At 45.2% G+C, this 14,783-nt stretch overlaps 1 protein-coding gene across 4 annotated transcripts in view; it reads left to right on the forward strand.

Annotated features, from left to right (window-relative positions):
• Positions 1-14,783, forward strand: part of AASDH (aminoadipate-semialdehyde dehydrogenase) — a 179,010-nt gene that overhangs the window by 74,592 nt on the left and 89,635 nt on the right. For all 4 annotated transcript variants that reach the window (XR_010177520.1, XR_010177521.1, XM_063920886.1 and 1 more), the window contains 3 exons: positions 650-813; positions 2,858-2,983; positions 4,264-4,395. Coding sequence is in view for 2 of the 4 variants with exons in the window: in XM_063920886.1 (XP_063776956.1) it covers positions 650-813; positions 2,858-2,983; positions 4,264-4,395 (422 nt within the window). In the remaining 2 variants the exon portion in view is untranslated. The remainder of the gene's footprint in view (positions 1-649; positions 814-2,857; positions 2,984-4,263; positions 4,396-14,783) is intronic.

The following is a 14,783-nucleotide window of genomic DNA, read 5'->3' on the forward strand; positions in this document are numbered from 1 at the left end:
TGGAGATTTGCAAGTTCAGACTTGATATAGAGGATCCGTTGCTGTTTTATCATTGCAAGACTAAAATGGAGATGAACATTGGTAATGTGGGACAGATCTTTCCAGAAACAAAAATTTAGACTTGATAAAGGAAATCTCTTAAAAGAACTTCCAAAGTAATTGCTGTAAGGCTTAGGCAAGGTTGGCCATTATACTGCGGTTCTCAAACTTGGTCCACAGGACCCCAAATATTTCTAATTTTCCACGTCACCCAGCAGGAGCACAGGTGTAGTCATTACTCACTGACACATTTTAAAAGATCCACAGGTGCAACTAATTATATCACTTGTGATTCTGTGAGGAGATCTGGAAAACATGAACTGTTAGATCTCCTGAGGACCGAGTTTGAGAACCTATGCCATTAAACATACATGTATTTATTACAGAATGTTAAGATCGCCATATCACAAATGGAAAATTTTGTGACAGGTTAATTAACACAGTTGTATTTGGAACTATTATTAAAGCTTGCATAGCTCTGACAAAATCTTGGTAATGCTGATGATGTATATGTCACTGGAATCTAATGGCCATTCTGATGTGGTGATGGACATTCTGAGAAGGGGATAAGATAACTGTTCTTAGTAAGTTACTATGGTTTCTTTGACAGGCTGCTACGATGGATCCATCTATGCCCTCAGCAGGAGTACTGGGGAAACTCACTGGATTTTCTCTACCGGGAATGCCGTGAAGAGTTCTCCTGCTGTTGATCCAGTGTCGGGTCTGGCAATTTTTGGCTCGCATGATCAATATTTATATGCGGTAGACATTGAAGTACGCATTTTAGTCTTTTACCCTCTTCTTAAATACTTTACCACCTAGCTATATTTTGTTCATGTAGTATATTTATGGTTAGCAGACCTGCATTTACTATGCTGATGTTCCACGTTTTTACACATAATTATAATAGATATGTGCAAATTGCGCTTTGGTGCACTTCAAATATTGTACAGAAATATATATATAAAAGTTCCCAGAGCTAGACAAAACTTCTGATGTTGTACAGTGTCTCTATTGTCCAGTTTAGACCTTTCCAGTAGGGGTGGTTACAGGTGTCTGCTCTGCATTGGGTCTTTTCCCCATTGTAATGACTCTTCTGGTGATTGCTAGAGGCACATTTCAATGAAGCAGATAGTGTCAGAGAAAAAGGGGGAGATTTATCAAACCTTCTATAGCGGATACGTTTCCCTTTCTCTTTATGTGAGCCCCACAAACAGCTACAGCAATGGTAATTCCTAAACTTGGTCCTCAGGGCGGGTGTAGTATGTCTGACCAGTGGTCAGGAGACTGCCGGTCAGCATACCGACGCCGGGATCCCAGCAGCATACCGGCGCCGGGATCCCGGCGGGGAGGGACGAGTGCAGCAAGCCCCTTGCGGGCTCGGCACGGGTTCTATTCCCACTCTATGGGTGTCGTGGACACCCACGAGTGGAAATAGTCTCTGTTGGTCGGCATGCCGACCATCGGGATAGTGAGGGGGGCGGGATGTCGGTGGAGGTCATGTGACCATCAGTCACATGAATACCACCCCTCAGGGCACCCTAACCGTGTAGGATTTAAGAAGATCTATCCTGAAGAACAGGTGACGTAATTAGTACCTCTGTCAGTATGATTATAACATCTGTGCTCAAGCATGGATAACCTTTAAACCTGGATTGTTAGGGTGCCTTGAGGACTGAGCTACAGTCACAAGAGCAGATGTTCATGGCTCCAGGTCAGGAGTCCATTACAAGTTGTTCTTTCTCATTACATCTCAAACAAGGGACTCCCTTAGAACGTAGTTTTAGCCATCTGGTGTGATTATATAAGTCTCTCAGCTACTCATCCCATAAACCTGTGACTGAGGTTATTGATCCTGTAATTGTTGTCAGCTGACACGTGGGAACCTCTGCCATTTTCCTCAGCACCCTTCATACCGTGTAGAGCGCAAGCACTTCTGGACAGGTGATGGCCTATCTCCCCACCACAGCATTATTTGAGGTTTGCCCAAAAAATATAAGCCAGACGCGTTGATTGTAGTGGCCTTTTTGTTATAGAAGACATGAAATACAGAAGTGTGTAAGTATATACCAACTCATTCCCCTTTTCCACTGCCTCAATAAACCGGGTCGCGGCTTGGTGTAAAAGGGTCCATAAAAAAATAACCTGGGTAGAGTAACCCAGCTATCGGGGTCGGACCGGAGAAAGACTTGGGTAACAGTGCAATGGAAACGAGTTACCCGGGTTATCCAACTGAATGATCTGGGTTACCCGTTCACACTGCCTCTTAACCCAAGTCCTTCCTGGTACCAAGCTTGCAAACTACTCGAGTTGGATTCCAGAGTAAGTGGACCCGGGTAATTTTTATGGGACAATTTCACACCGAGCCGCAACTGGGTTAACATGGCCAGCGGCAGTGTGAAAGGGGTATAAATAGGGTCTGACCCAGGTTAGAACCATGTCTGAAAACCCGGGTCGGACTCAGGGTTTTGGTGGAAAAGGGTTGTCAGACACAAATACTGTTAATATTTAATGAAACAGACTGACGAGAGCACCAGCTTAGTTCCCCATGTGCCCAGCTTTTCTCAGGGTAGTTCATTCTGTGTCATGGGAACCTTTCATTCACAATGTTTTATTTCCTGCAGTTCAGACTTGCATGATAACAGGGTTGTTGGGAGTAATCCATTACTACTGTACTACACTGACTTCCAGAGAAACCGTGGGGGAAGACGCTGAGGAAATGTCATGTGTTATCAGCATCCAGGATTGATCATTATAAATGATGAACATATCCTCACATTACAACTTCTTACTATATGTTTGTGTATTATTGTTGCAGGTGAAACAGTGTGTGTGGAAGTCTCACTGTGAAGGAGGAGCTGTGTTTTCTTCTCCTTGTATAAGCACCAAACCACATCATGTTTACATAGCCACCCTAGGAGGATGTGTACTGGCTCTCAACCCAGTAAGTGAATATATACATGTCATGTTGTGACCGCTGCATAAAGTGATTCCTTAGATAAATAAAATAGTTCTTTTAACTATGACTGAAAGCCTTGGTGTAGGGCATGTTGGGACAGGGAGATCCACAATGTTGGGGAACCTCAATTGGCTACTAATCAGAAAGGAATGAATGATATAATGAAAGTATGATGGAGCTCAAAATGAGTGCACTTACCTGATACAGGCTAACTAGTAGGCATACATATGGGGGGTGCAAATATATAATGTATGTGTGTGTATGTATAATATATAACAGACAGACACTAGTATAATGCCCCATACTGTTCCAAAATTGGTTCATATCTGAGAAATATCTCCCACCCTCTGTCCCTAGCTTCTCCTCCCACCCCCGGTTTATCCAATCCCACCCCGCTCCCATAGTTACTCTGGCGTCTGGTCATCCCCTGCAAGTGCAAATATTAAGGGTACACCCACTAGCTTATTTAGTTTTAATTGTGTTCTGCGTGCATGATTTCTAGTATTGCTAAACCCAGTAGCTTAGCGGTGGCACTTTCCTGATAATACCTAATCCATTTTTTTTTTCTCCATTATGGCAGCTAAGGGGGGTACACACGGAGCGATGGTTACCTAATTTCTAAGCAATCTGACTAGATTGGCCTGCATGCTGGCACGATCTAGCAGGTCGCTCATTTCACCCCTGGGTGAAATGAGCAGCCCCCCCCCGTCACCCCCCTCGCTCAGCACACATTGCGCTGTGCTGAGCGGGGGGAGAGATGTGTGCTGAGCGGTTCGCTCAGCACACATCTCCCTCCGCATCTCCCGGTCAGTACGGCCGTTAACCGCATACGAAAATTAAAAGCATGTAAAAGATCATTGGGCGTGAGGCATAAATGTCACGGATAAACTAATCTATTCAAAAAACTACTGGTGTAGGAACTGCTTGTGTCTAGTTGGCTTTGTCTTCGGGCTCTACACAATGTAATCCTTCTGGGTCTCCTAGTAAAGATAATCAGACAGGGTAAAGCAACCTTTGGCTCTCAAGCTGTTGGCTGCACAGATTGCCTACCTGTAGTACAGATCAAGGCCAGATGTGAATGAACTTTGAATGGAGGAAATTACTGTACATATATTTGTTATAATGACTTGTTTGTGCCATCATGAACTAAACAATATGAGTCTGTCTTAATTCATGGGGTTATCTTGACCTTTTATCTTTATTACTTTTGTATCCTTTATAATAATAATAATAATTTTATTTATATAGCGCTCTTTCTCCAACAGGCCACAGGAAAGACTTTCTGGAAGTTTGACATTGGGAAACCTGTGTTTTCTTCACCGCAGTGCAGCCAGGATCATGTGTTTGTCGGCTGTGTGGATGCAAATTTCTATTGTCTCAGTCATTTGGGAGAGAAGGTTAGCAAAGCAAGAATACCTCTAATAACATTTCTTATACTTGTTCTTGTGGAAATAATGAGCACGTACCATGAATGGTCTTTTTTTACTAGATAGCAGTAAATATACTAGGGCTGATGCTGAGTCGGACGGATCTCTGTGTACAGGTGCAGTGGAAAGTTTTTTAGCATACAGTTCATGTGTATACGACAGAACTTGTTAAGATCGACCATTCCATGAAATGAAGGGTTTTGTAGCGGGAACTGGGCTGTGACACTGCAAACGCACGGAGCTGCGCTGACTTTTTGGCTTGTAGCTTTAGTTCTATGTGATTCTAAATTGTGTGTATGGAAAATGGAAGCATGGTGCAAGTGCCGATACCGATGCTTGGTGGTTGTGATCTTGGCGTGAATTCATTGGGTGGTTGCGATGTTGGTATAAGTTTATTGGATGGTTGTGATGTTGGTGTGAAATCATTGGGTGGTGTGAGTTCCCGCATGCAGGCGCATGGATTTTGCATGAACTGTACAGAATCTCACATTAGCATAAGGCAGTAAATCAGGCTACCATGACTACAGGCAAATACAGCGGCTTTGCATCCCACTCAGTCAGTCCCATTATGTTCATTTGACTCTATTGATAGATACTGCATTTTTGGGGATAGAAAGTGCTGGAAATTGTTCTCTAGATATCTATAATCCATTAACTCCTTGCATACATAGAAGTTACAGTATGTGACACAAATTACCCTTTTACCCTACACATGGTGAGCTATCCACCTCTGGCATGATTTAGCCCCATTGCATTGCTCTATTCTAAATAACTGTCTACTTGAGACAAGGCCTGATTCAGAGATGTACGCTCTGGCATTGCCATGTGTTACAGCGATTCCTCAAAGTCATATGTCATGACTGTATGCATTGTGTGTACTCTGGATAAATGGTGCTCAAGGGCCTATGAGTATTAACCTGTCCGCGATCATGATTTGAATTACTATAGTGCTCTCAAAATGTATATTCTGTATGGAAATGTCATTTTCAAAACTGTATGGCAGCCTGCAATTAACTAGCCTGGGTCACAAGCCGCCAGCCATTTGGTCTAAGGAAATGCATATGTGCTCTTCACAGCAGGGGGTATGTGTAAATTACACTTTCCTCCTCACAAATCCCCATTCAAAGGACAGAACAAGTTCTTGTGAAGACAAGGAGGGGAGGGGGGGGGGGGGGGGGGCTGGGGGCTGATAAAGGATTTCTTGCTAGAACTGGGCTGCAGAGGCAGAACTCTGGGAGGCAACGGAGTCAGCTGCCGCCGGGATCCTGCTTTGAAGGGGGGCACCTCTCCTCCTGTTCCATGTGTTCAGTGACATTAATAAGTTAAATGACACCAGCCGGTATCTCTTCCATAGCCGACTTCCCCACTAGTCCCCACACCTTACAAATCACACCCTCTTTATTATAGATACACTGGAAGCAGACACCTTACTGATGAAGCTATTTGCTCCTATAAAGGAAGCATGAGAATTCTAACTATATGAAGTTATTTATCAGACAATTACACGTAACTTCATATAGTTAGAATTCTCATACTTCCTATGCATGAGCAAATATCTCCATCAGTAAGGTGCATGCTTCCAGTGTAATAGATTGTGGGTTCTAATCCTGGATATGACACTTGCAAATTAATTGTCAGAGAAATAATCAGCACTGTGAGTGACTGAGCAGATCTATGTAGTGTGTGGCTGGACCCCTACATAGATCTGCCAAGTTGCAATGGTTTTGTAGTAGCTTCATGTAGTTAGAGTCTGCAGGCTTACTATGCAGGAGCAAGTGTGTGTGTGTGTGTGTGTGTGTGTGTGTGTGTGTGTGTGTGTGTGTGTGTGTGTGTGTGTGTGTGTTATATATATAGGGGAGCACCAATATTTTTCTTGCCTCCGGGCAACTGGGACAAACTTACGCCATTGCTGGGCTGGTCATATATCATAGGCACTTCTGGCCAATTGGTAAATCCCAGATCTTAGGCTTCAGACAGAGTGGAACAAGTAATTACATGCCCCTGTTGGCCTGGCAGGGAAAAACTTCAGATACCGAAATACAAACAATTCTGGTTTTGAAAGGGTAACATCCAAAAGGGTAGGTTTGTGTCGTAAGTAGTAGCCAGATAAATATGCCTGTTTTAACTGAAGCCAGCATTCACTTTACCATGGAGTAGCTTAATGCTAGGAGTGGTGCGATCTCCTGTGGTCTCCCCAACACAGATCACTTAAACCTCAGCATAAGATAATTTAGTGTCTGACTTTTATTCCTTTTTATTTACTTGAAGTCAGTCTTGGCATTCCATAAATGTATGTCTTGTTATTTATCTTTGTTTTTCTTTGTAACTTAACCCTGGAGTTATTTTCTCAACAAATCCTAAAAATGTATCGGTATTATCTCTGTGCTCTATGAATGCACATGCCTGTACAGGCCCATGCTATGTGTGTAATAAATGTGGATTTTGCAAGTGTGATATAAGAGTCTGGCGAATGCAAGAGCGGTATCCTATTACTTTTCGTAGTTGCAGCTTCAGTAAAACCCATGTCATGACCGCCCCCACCTATGTCAGGTTGCAGTATCTGAGCGCAGGCTGGGGTGCGGTGCTGTAACAAGCGCAAACCCAATTCTGAGCAGTTGGGTGATTTTCTGTGGTTTGTGCATGGGTCTGAGGAGTGCTGCGATGATCTTGCAGCTGCGTTCGCAGAGAGAACTTATTTGCAAAGTAACTGACCGCCGTGGAGCGTTTGGGGGAGGTAATGCGGAGTGGCTACGCTAATTCCAGAATGCTACTGTGATCTCGTACACATGACTCCAGCATCTTACTTCCTGTGGTCATGACTGCACAAACATTGATTTGCGTCCGATGATTGCATTTTTGTACGCATTAGCATATTTTTGGACAGTGTCTGTGTACAAATTTGCAGCTCCCAATGCATTTGTGTACATCTCTGACTCTTTGTTGCAAATTCATATAAAAAAGGCTGATGTGTAGAAATATCCACTGTTGTGGTAATACAAGACCGAGCCGGTCCTCCTACCTCCCTTAGATAGCATAAAAATGTGGTTCAATTTAGCACCAACAGCCAGTAATTACCAGTATCCCCCAGTTAAGACTTCAGGAGTAATAGCGACGCATTTCCCCGCTTCTCAATCCAGAATATTCGGCAGCTTCCTCACAGGGACGTGCGGTGAGGTAAATGGCTGAGGAAGCACTGGCTAGTACCAGAGCCAGATTTACACACAGTATATGAACCCAAGGGTACATGGGGGCATTATATATGTGGGTGAGCACCTGGGATCCAGTGATCATCAAGCAGTATAATTTTGTATAAAGACAGGATCCAACTCCTGTCACACAAAAACAAAGGTGTTGGATTTTAGAAATGCTGACTTTGCAAAAATGGGGAGATTTTTAAGTGATTCATTGGCGGACTGGAGGAACTTGGAAGGGGTGCAGGAGAGGTGGGAAAGACTGAAAAGTGCAATACTAAGGGCAACAGACCTTTGTATCAAAAGGGTTAGGAAAAGCACCAGGAAAAGGAAGCCAGTGTGGTTCACAAAAGAAGTATCAACTAGTGTGAAAGCAAAAAAGATGGCTTTTAGGAAATACAAACAGACTCAAAATAATAATGTGCAAATACACAGCAATTACAGTACGTGCAATTGCTATATACACTTAGTTAATGAAAAAAATATTGTACTTAGCAGGGAAATTCATTTGCATATTTAACCCCTGAGGAAGGTCCCAAAAATCAGATTTGTCCTAGTTAAGCCTAGAAATTCACTAAGAAGAAATGACACCACTGAGACCCAAGGCCTTACACCACACTAATGGCCTTATGAATTGCTGCTTTGACAAGGACTAAATTGTGATGGCTAGACAACGGGGTCCGAGCATCCCCACAACAGCAGGACTTGTGGGGTGTTCCTGATATGCTGTAGTTAGTACCTACCAGAAGTGGTCCAGGGAAGGACAATGGAGGAATCAACATCAGGAACATTGATGCACGTGGGGAGCGAATGATAGTCCATCCAGTCCAATTCAGCAGAAGAGCTACTGTAGCACAAATTGCTGGAAAAGTTAAATCTGGCTGTAATAGAAAGGTGTCAGAACACACAATGCATTGCAGCTTACTGCATATGGAGCTACATCGCCGCAGACCAGGCAGAGTCCCAATACTGACCCGTCTGCTGCCGAAAACACCTACAATAGACAAGTAAACTTCAGAACTAGACCTTTGAGCAGTAGAAGAAGGTAACCTGGTCTGATGAATCACTTTTTGTTTTACATTGTGTGGACGGCCAGGTTCATGTGCGGTACTTACCTGGGTAAGAGATTGCCAGGATGCACTACGGGAAACCGGCAAGCCGGTGGAGGCAGTCTAATGCTTCGGGCAATGTTCTGCTGGGAAACTTTTGGTCCTGCTATTCATGTAGATGTTACTTTGACATGTACCACCTACCTAATCATTTTTGCTGACCAAGGACACCCCTTCATGGCAGAGGTATTCCCTGATAGCAGTGGCCTCTCTCAGCAGGAGAATGCGCCCTGCCACACTGCAAACATTGTTCAGGAACCGTTTGAGTAACATGACCAAGTGGTGAAAGTGTTAACATGGCCGCCGAATTCCCCAGATCTCAATCCCTATAATTATAATGTACAGGTACACCACCGATTTTCCGGCAACCGATGATCCGGAACCTCTTTTAATCCGGACACCTTTGATTTGTCCGGATTAAAGGGGTTTAGGGACATCCTTTAATCCGGAACATTTTCTGCGCATGGGCGTAACACGCAATACGCGCAAGTGTCAGTGGGTACAGCTTCCACGGACACTGCAGGTGACACAGCAAGCATCAGTGGGGCTGTTATGGCGTCCAAGGTCACAGCAAGTACCGCACATTTGCGGAAGACACAGCGCGCACAAGTGTCAGTGAGTACAGCTTCTGAGGGCACTGCAGGTGACACAGCAAGCATCAGTGGGGCTGTTATGGCGTCCAAGGTCACAGCAAGTACCGCACATGGGCGGAAGACACAGCGCGCACAAGTGTCAGTGAGTACAGCTTCTGAGGGCACTGCAGGTGACACAGCAAGCATCAGTGGGGCTGTTATCGCGTCCAAGGTCACAGCAAGTACCGCACATGGGCGGAAGACACAGCGCGCACAAGTGTCAGTGAGTACAGCTTCTGAGGGCACTGCAGGTGACACAGCAAGCATCAGTGGGGCTGTTATGGCGTCCGCAGACAGTTCAAGTGACAGTACTGCTGCTATGCCTTCCAAGAACAGTGATGGTACAGGTATAAAGCGTAAACACAAGTCTATATCGGTGCAGGCAAAAGTTGAGATATTACGAAAACTCGACCGCGGTGTTTCAGTGAAGAAGTTGTGTGATACATACGGTCTCTGTTCCTCAACAGTGTATGACATAAAAAAACACAGGGAGAAAATATTACAGTTCTTTGCAAAAAGTCAATCTGAGAAGCAAATGAGCATTAGGAAAACTATGAAATCTGGTAAAAGCACTGAGCTTGATCGAGTAGTGTTGGAATGGTTTCGACAACGTCGGAGTGATGGTGTAGACTTGTCAGGCATCATGGTACAGGAACAAGCTAAGTTGTATCATACAGCACTAAAACTTGACTATGAGTGTGATTACAGTGAAGGATGGCTGCATAGGTTTAAGACACGTCATGGAATTTCGATGCGCAAAGTGTGTGGTGAAAAACGGTCTGCAAACCATGAAGCAGCTGGTGACTATGTGGATGAGTTTGCAAAGCTTGTGGCTGATGAAAACCTCACCCCCCAGCAAGTTTATAATGCCGATGAAACTGCACTGTATTGGCGATGTACCCCTAGGAAAACTTTATCAATGGAGGATGAAGAAGCCCCCACAGGGTTTAAACAATCTAAGGACAGAGTTACTGTCCTAGGTTGTTCCAATGCTGCTGGAACTCACCGATGCAAGCCACTAGTGATCGGAAAAAGTAAATGCCCTAGGGCTTTAAAAGGTGTTAAAGTGTATCCTGTAATTTATCGTGCAAATAAAAATGGATGGATTACCACCGAGTTAATGCTAGAGTGGTTTGAAAAGTATTTTGTGGAAGAAGCCAGAGCACACTGCACATCTGTAGGCCTACCAGAGGACTGCAAAATCCTTCTTATTCTGGACAACTGTTCAGCTCACCCTAGAGCTGAACTGCTGCGCAAGAATAACGTGTTTACAGCATATTTACCACCAAACTGTACATCTCTTATCCAACCACAAGATTAAGGAATATTGCGCTCTATGAAGGCCGAGGGGTCTATTCATGAAGCAGTGAAAAGAGTGGAGAAGTGAGCCTGTGGAGAAGTTGCCTATGGCAACCAATCAACTGCTTCGTACAATTATATAGTATGCAAATTATTAATGTTACCTCAATGCTGATTGGTTGCCATGGGCAACTTCTCCACTGGCTCACTTCTCCACACTTTTCACTGCTTCATGAATAGACCCCCAAGTATCGTACACTTTTCATGAAACGCATGCTAGATGTGGTGAATTCAGGCAAGCCTATTGAGTCGTTTATCGAAGACTTTAACATGAAAGATGTACTTTGGTTTGTTGCTAGTGCTTGGGAGAATGTAAATTCGTTAACACTAAAGAATGGTTGGCATAAGTTGTGGCCGCCATGGTGTTTGAAAATGCACCTGATGAAGTTCCCAGTATTGCCTTCACAGGATTTCACGTAGCAAATGATGATGAATGTGTTCTTGAGTTACTTGAATATGCAAACACTTGTACTGCAACTGCTGCCAACAACCTATCAAGTAGGCTGAACGAAGAAAATCTGGCAGAGTGGATGGAGGTTGACGTTGAAACACCTGTTGTGCGTCACTGTACTGACTCTGAAATTATAGATATGGTTTTGAATTCTGCAAAAATCACTGAAAGTGACGATGGTGACAGTGAAGAAGAAAATGTTATTGAAATCCCCACTGGTATTGACAAGCTGATTGAGATGACAAGTGAGCTAATCAAAGGACTAGAACAACGTAACTTTGTGACAGAACAAGAGCTAATGCATTTTCACTTGATGAAAGAAAAACTGTACAGGGAAAGGTCAAAACTTATGAAACAACCTCGCCTTGATGTCATGTTTAAGAAACTATGCAAGAATGTGCCTAAGAGCAGTACCTGTTCTCTAGCATCTCCAATTCCTCCAAGTTCTAGATCAGGTCCCTGTTCCCCAGACATCCCAGATGCAACTGTCCCACTTGAAATACTTCTTCAAGACCAAGCTGATGATTAGGTTGTAGTGGGAGTTGGACTGTGGGAGGTTTAGAGTTGGGCTGTGGAAGTTATAGGGTAGGTTGTAATAGGAGTTGGGCTGTGGAAGGTTTAGAGTTGGGCTGTGGAAGGTATAGGGTAGGTTGTTGGGCTGTGGAAGGTTTAGAGTTGGCCTGTGGAAGGTATAGGGTAGGTTGTTGGGCTGTGGAAGGTTTAGAGTTGGGCTATGGAAGGTATAGGGTAGGTTGTTGGGCTGTGGAAGTTTATAGGGTAGGTTGTAATAGGAGTTGGGCTGTGGAAGGTTTAGAGTTGGGCTGTGGGAGGGTAAGAGTTAGTGTCATTTTGCATGAGGTTTAGTACTTTCCTTGTAGTGACTGTTTCACTTACTGTTAATGGTTGTTCAAAACGTACCTGATACCTGTTTTGCTTATAAACAATTTTGCATACACTACTGTGTTTATTCATTAATTAATATTATACTGTAGCATATATTTTACTATTTATTGCTTTAGAAATGTTCTGAAGGTGCAAAATTAGTTTCCACCGTTAATCCGGCAAAATCGATAATCCGGCACGGCACTGGAACCGAGGATGCCGGAAAATCGGTGGTGTACCTGTATCTGTATTTTCTCTAACGTCCTAGTGGATGCTGGGGACTCCGTAAGAACCAAGGGGAATAGCGGGCTCCGCAGGAGACTGGGCACTCTAAAGAAAGATTTAATACTATCTGGTGTGCACTGGCTCCTCCCTCTATGCCCCTCCTCCAGACCTCAGTTAGAATCTGTGCCCGGCCGAGCTGGGTGCTCCTAGTGGGCTCTCCTGAGCTTGCTAGATAAGAAAGTATTTTGTTAGGTTTTTTGTTTTCAGAGAGCTTCTGCTGGCAACAGACTCTCTGCTACGAGGGACTGAGGGGAGAGAAGCAAACCTACTCACGGCAGCTAGGTAGCGCTTCTTAGGCTACTGGACACCATTAGCTCCAGAGGGATCGAACACAGGTACCTAACCTTGATCGTCCGTTCCCGGAGCCGCGCCGCCGCCCCCCTCGCAGAGCCAGAAGAACAGAAGCAGCAGAAGCATGAAGATATCGAAATCGGTGGCTGAAGACTCCTGTCTTCACTTAAGGTAGCGCACAGCACTGCAGCTGTGCGCCATTGCTCCCACAGCACACCGCACACTCCGGTCACTGTAGGGAGCAGGGCGCAGGGGGGGGCGCCCTGGGCAGCAATTAAATACCTTTTTTTGCAAAAAGAGACATATATACAGTCTGGGACTGTATATATGCCAGAGCCCCCGCCATTTTTTATACATTTAAGCGGGACAGAAGCCCGCCGCTGAGGGGGCGGGGCCTTCTTCCTCAGCACACCAGCGCCATTTTCTCTTCACAGCTCCGCTGGAAGGACGCTCCCCAGGCTCTCCCCTGCAGTATTCAGGTGCATTAGAGGGTAAAAAAAGAGAGGGGGGGCACATAAATTTAGGCGCAGTATATATACATATATTAACAGGAGCTACAGGGTAAACACTAAGGTACTGTGTAATCCCTGGGTTATATAGCGCTGGGGTGTGTGCTGGCATACTCTCTCTCTGTCTCCCCAAAAGCCTTTTGTGGGGTCCTGTCCTCAGTCAGAGCATTCCCTGTGTGTGTGCTGTGTGTCGGTACGCCTGTGTCGACATGTTTGAAGGATATGTGGAGGCAGAACAAGTGCAGCTGAGTGTGGTGTCGACGCCGACGGTGCCGACACCTGATTGGATGGATATGTGGAAGGAGTTAAATGATAATGTAAACTCCTTGCATAACAGGTTGGATAAAACTGTAACCGGGGGACAGGCATGGTCTCAACCCATGCCTGCTCCTGCAGCGCAGAGGCCCTCAGGGTCCCAAAAGCGCACACTATCCCAGATAGTTGATGTCGACACGGAGTCTGACTCCAGTGTCGATGACGATGAGGCAAAGTTGCAGCCTAAAATGACTAAAGCCATCCGCTACATGATTGTAGCTATGAAGGATGTATTACACATTTCTGAGGAAAATCCTGTCCCTGACAAGAGGATTTATATGTATGGGGGAGAAAAAGCATGAAGTGACTTTTCCCCCTTCCCATGAATTAAATGAATTATGTGAAAAAGCATGGGATTCCCCTGACAGGAAGGTGATAGTTTCCAAGAGATTACTCATGGCGTATCCTTTCCCGCCAATGGACAGGTTACGCTGGGAATCCTCCCCTAGGGTAGACAAGGCATTGACACGCTTGTCTAAAAAGGTGGCCCTGCCGTCTCCGGATACGGCCGCCCTAAAGGATCATACTGATAGAAAGCAGGAAGCTATCCTGAAGTCAGTTTATACACATTCTGGCACAATGCTGAGGCCAGCAATTGCTTCGGCCTGGATGTGTAGTGCAGTAGCTGCATGGACGGATTCTCTGTCTGAGGAGTTAGATACCCTGGACAGGGACACTGTTCTACTGACCCTGGCACATATCAAGGACGCGGTCCTATATATGCGGGATGCCCAGAGGGACATTTGCCTGCTGGGCTCTAGAGTTAACGCTATGTCCATTTCTGCCAGAAGGGTCCTGTGGACTCGGCAATGGACAGGGGATACCGACTCTAAAAAACACATGGAGGTTTTACCTTATACGGGTGAGGAATTGTTTGGGGACGGTCTCTCGGACCTCATTTCCACAGCTACGGCTGGGAAGTCAAATTTCCAGCCTTATGTCCCTCCACAACCTAAGAAAGCACCGTATTACCAAATGCAGTCCTTTCGTTCTCGGAGGAGCAAGAAGGTCAGAGGTGCGTCCTTTCTTGCCAGAGGTAGGGGTAGAGGAAAAAAGCTGCACCACGCAGCTAGTTCCCAGGAACAAAAGTCCTCCCCCGCTTCCACTAAGTCCACCGCATGACGCTGGGGCTCCACAGGCGGAGCCAGGAGCGGTGGGCGCGCGTCTCCGACATTTCAGCCACCAGTGGGTTCGCTCATAGGTGGATCCTTGGGCTATACAAATTGTGTCTCAGGGATACAAGCTGGAATTCGAGGTGATGCCCCCTCACCGTTTCCTGAAATCGGCCTTACCAGCTTCCCCCATGGAAAGGGAGATAGTGGTGGAGGCAATTC

This window comes from Pseudophryne corroboree, chromosome 1 (assembly GCF_028390025.1).
Source record: "Pseudophryne corroboree isolate aPseCor3 chromosome 1, aPseCor3.hap2, whole genome shotgun sequence".
NCBI lineage: Eukaryota > Metazoa > Chordata > Amphibia > Anura > Myobatrachidae > Pseudophryne > Pseudophryne corroboree.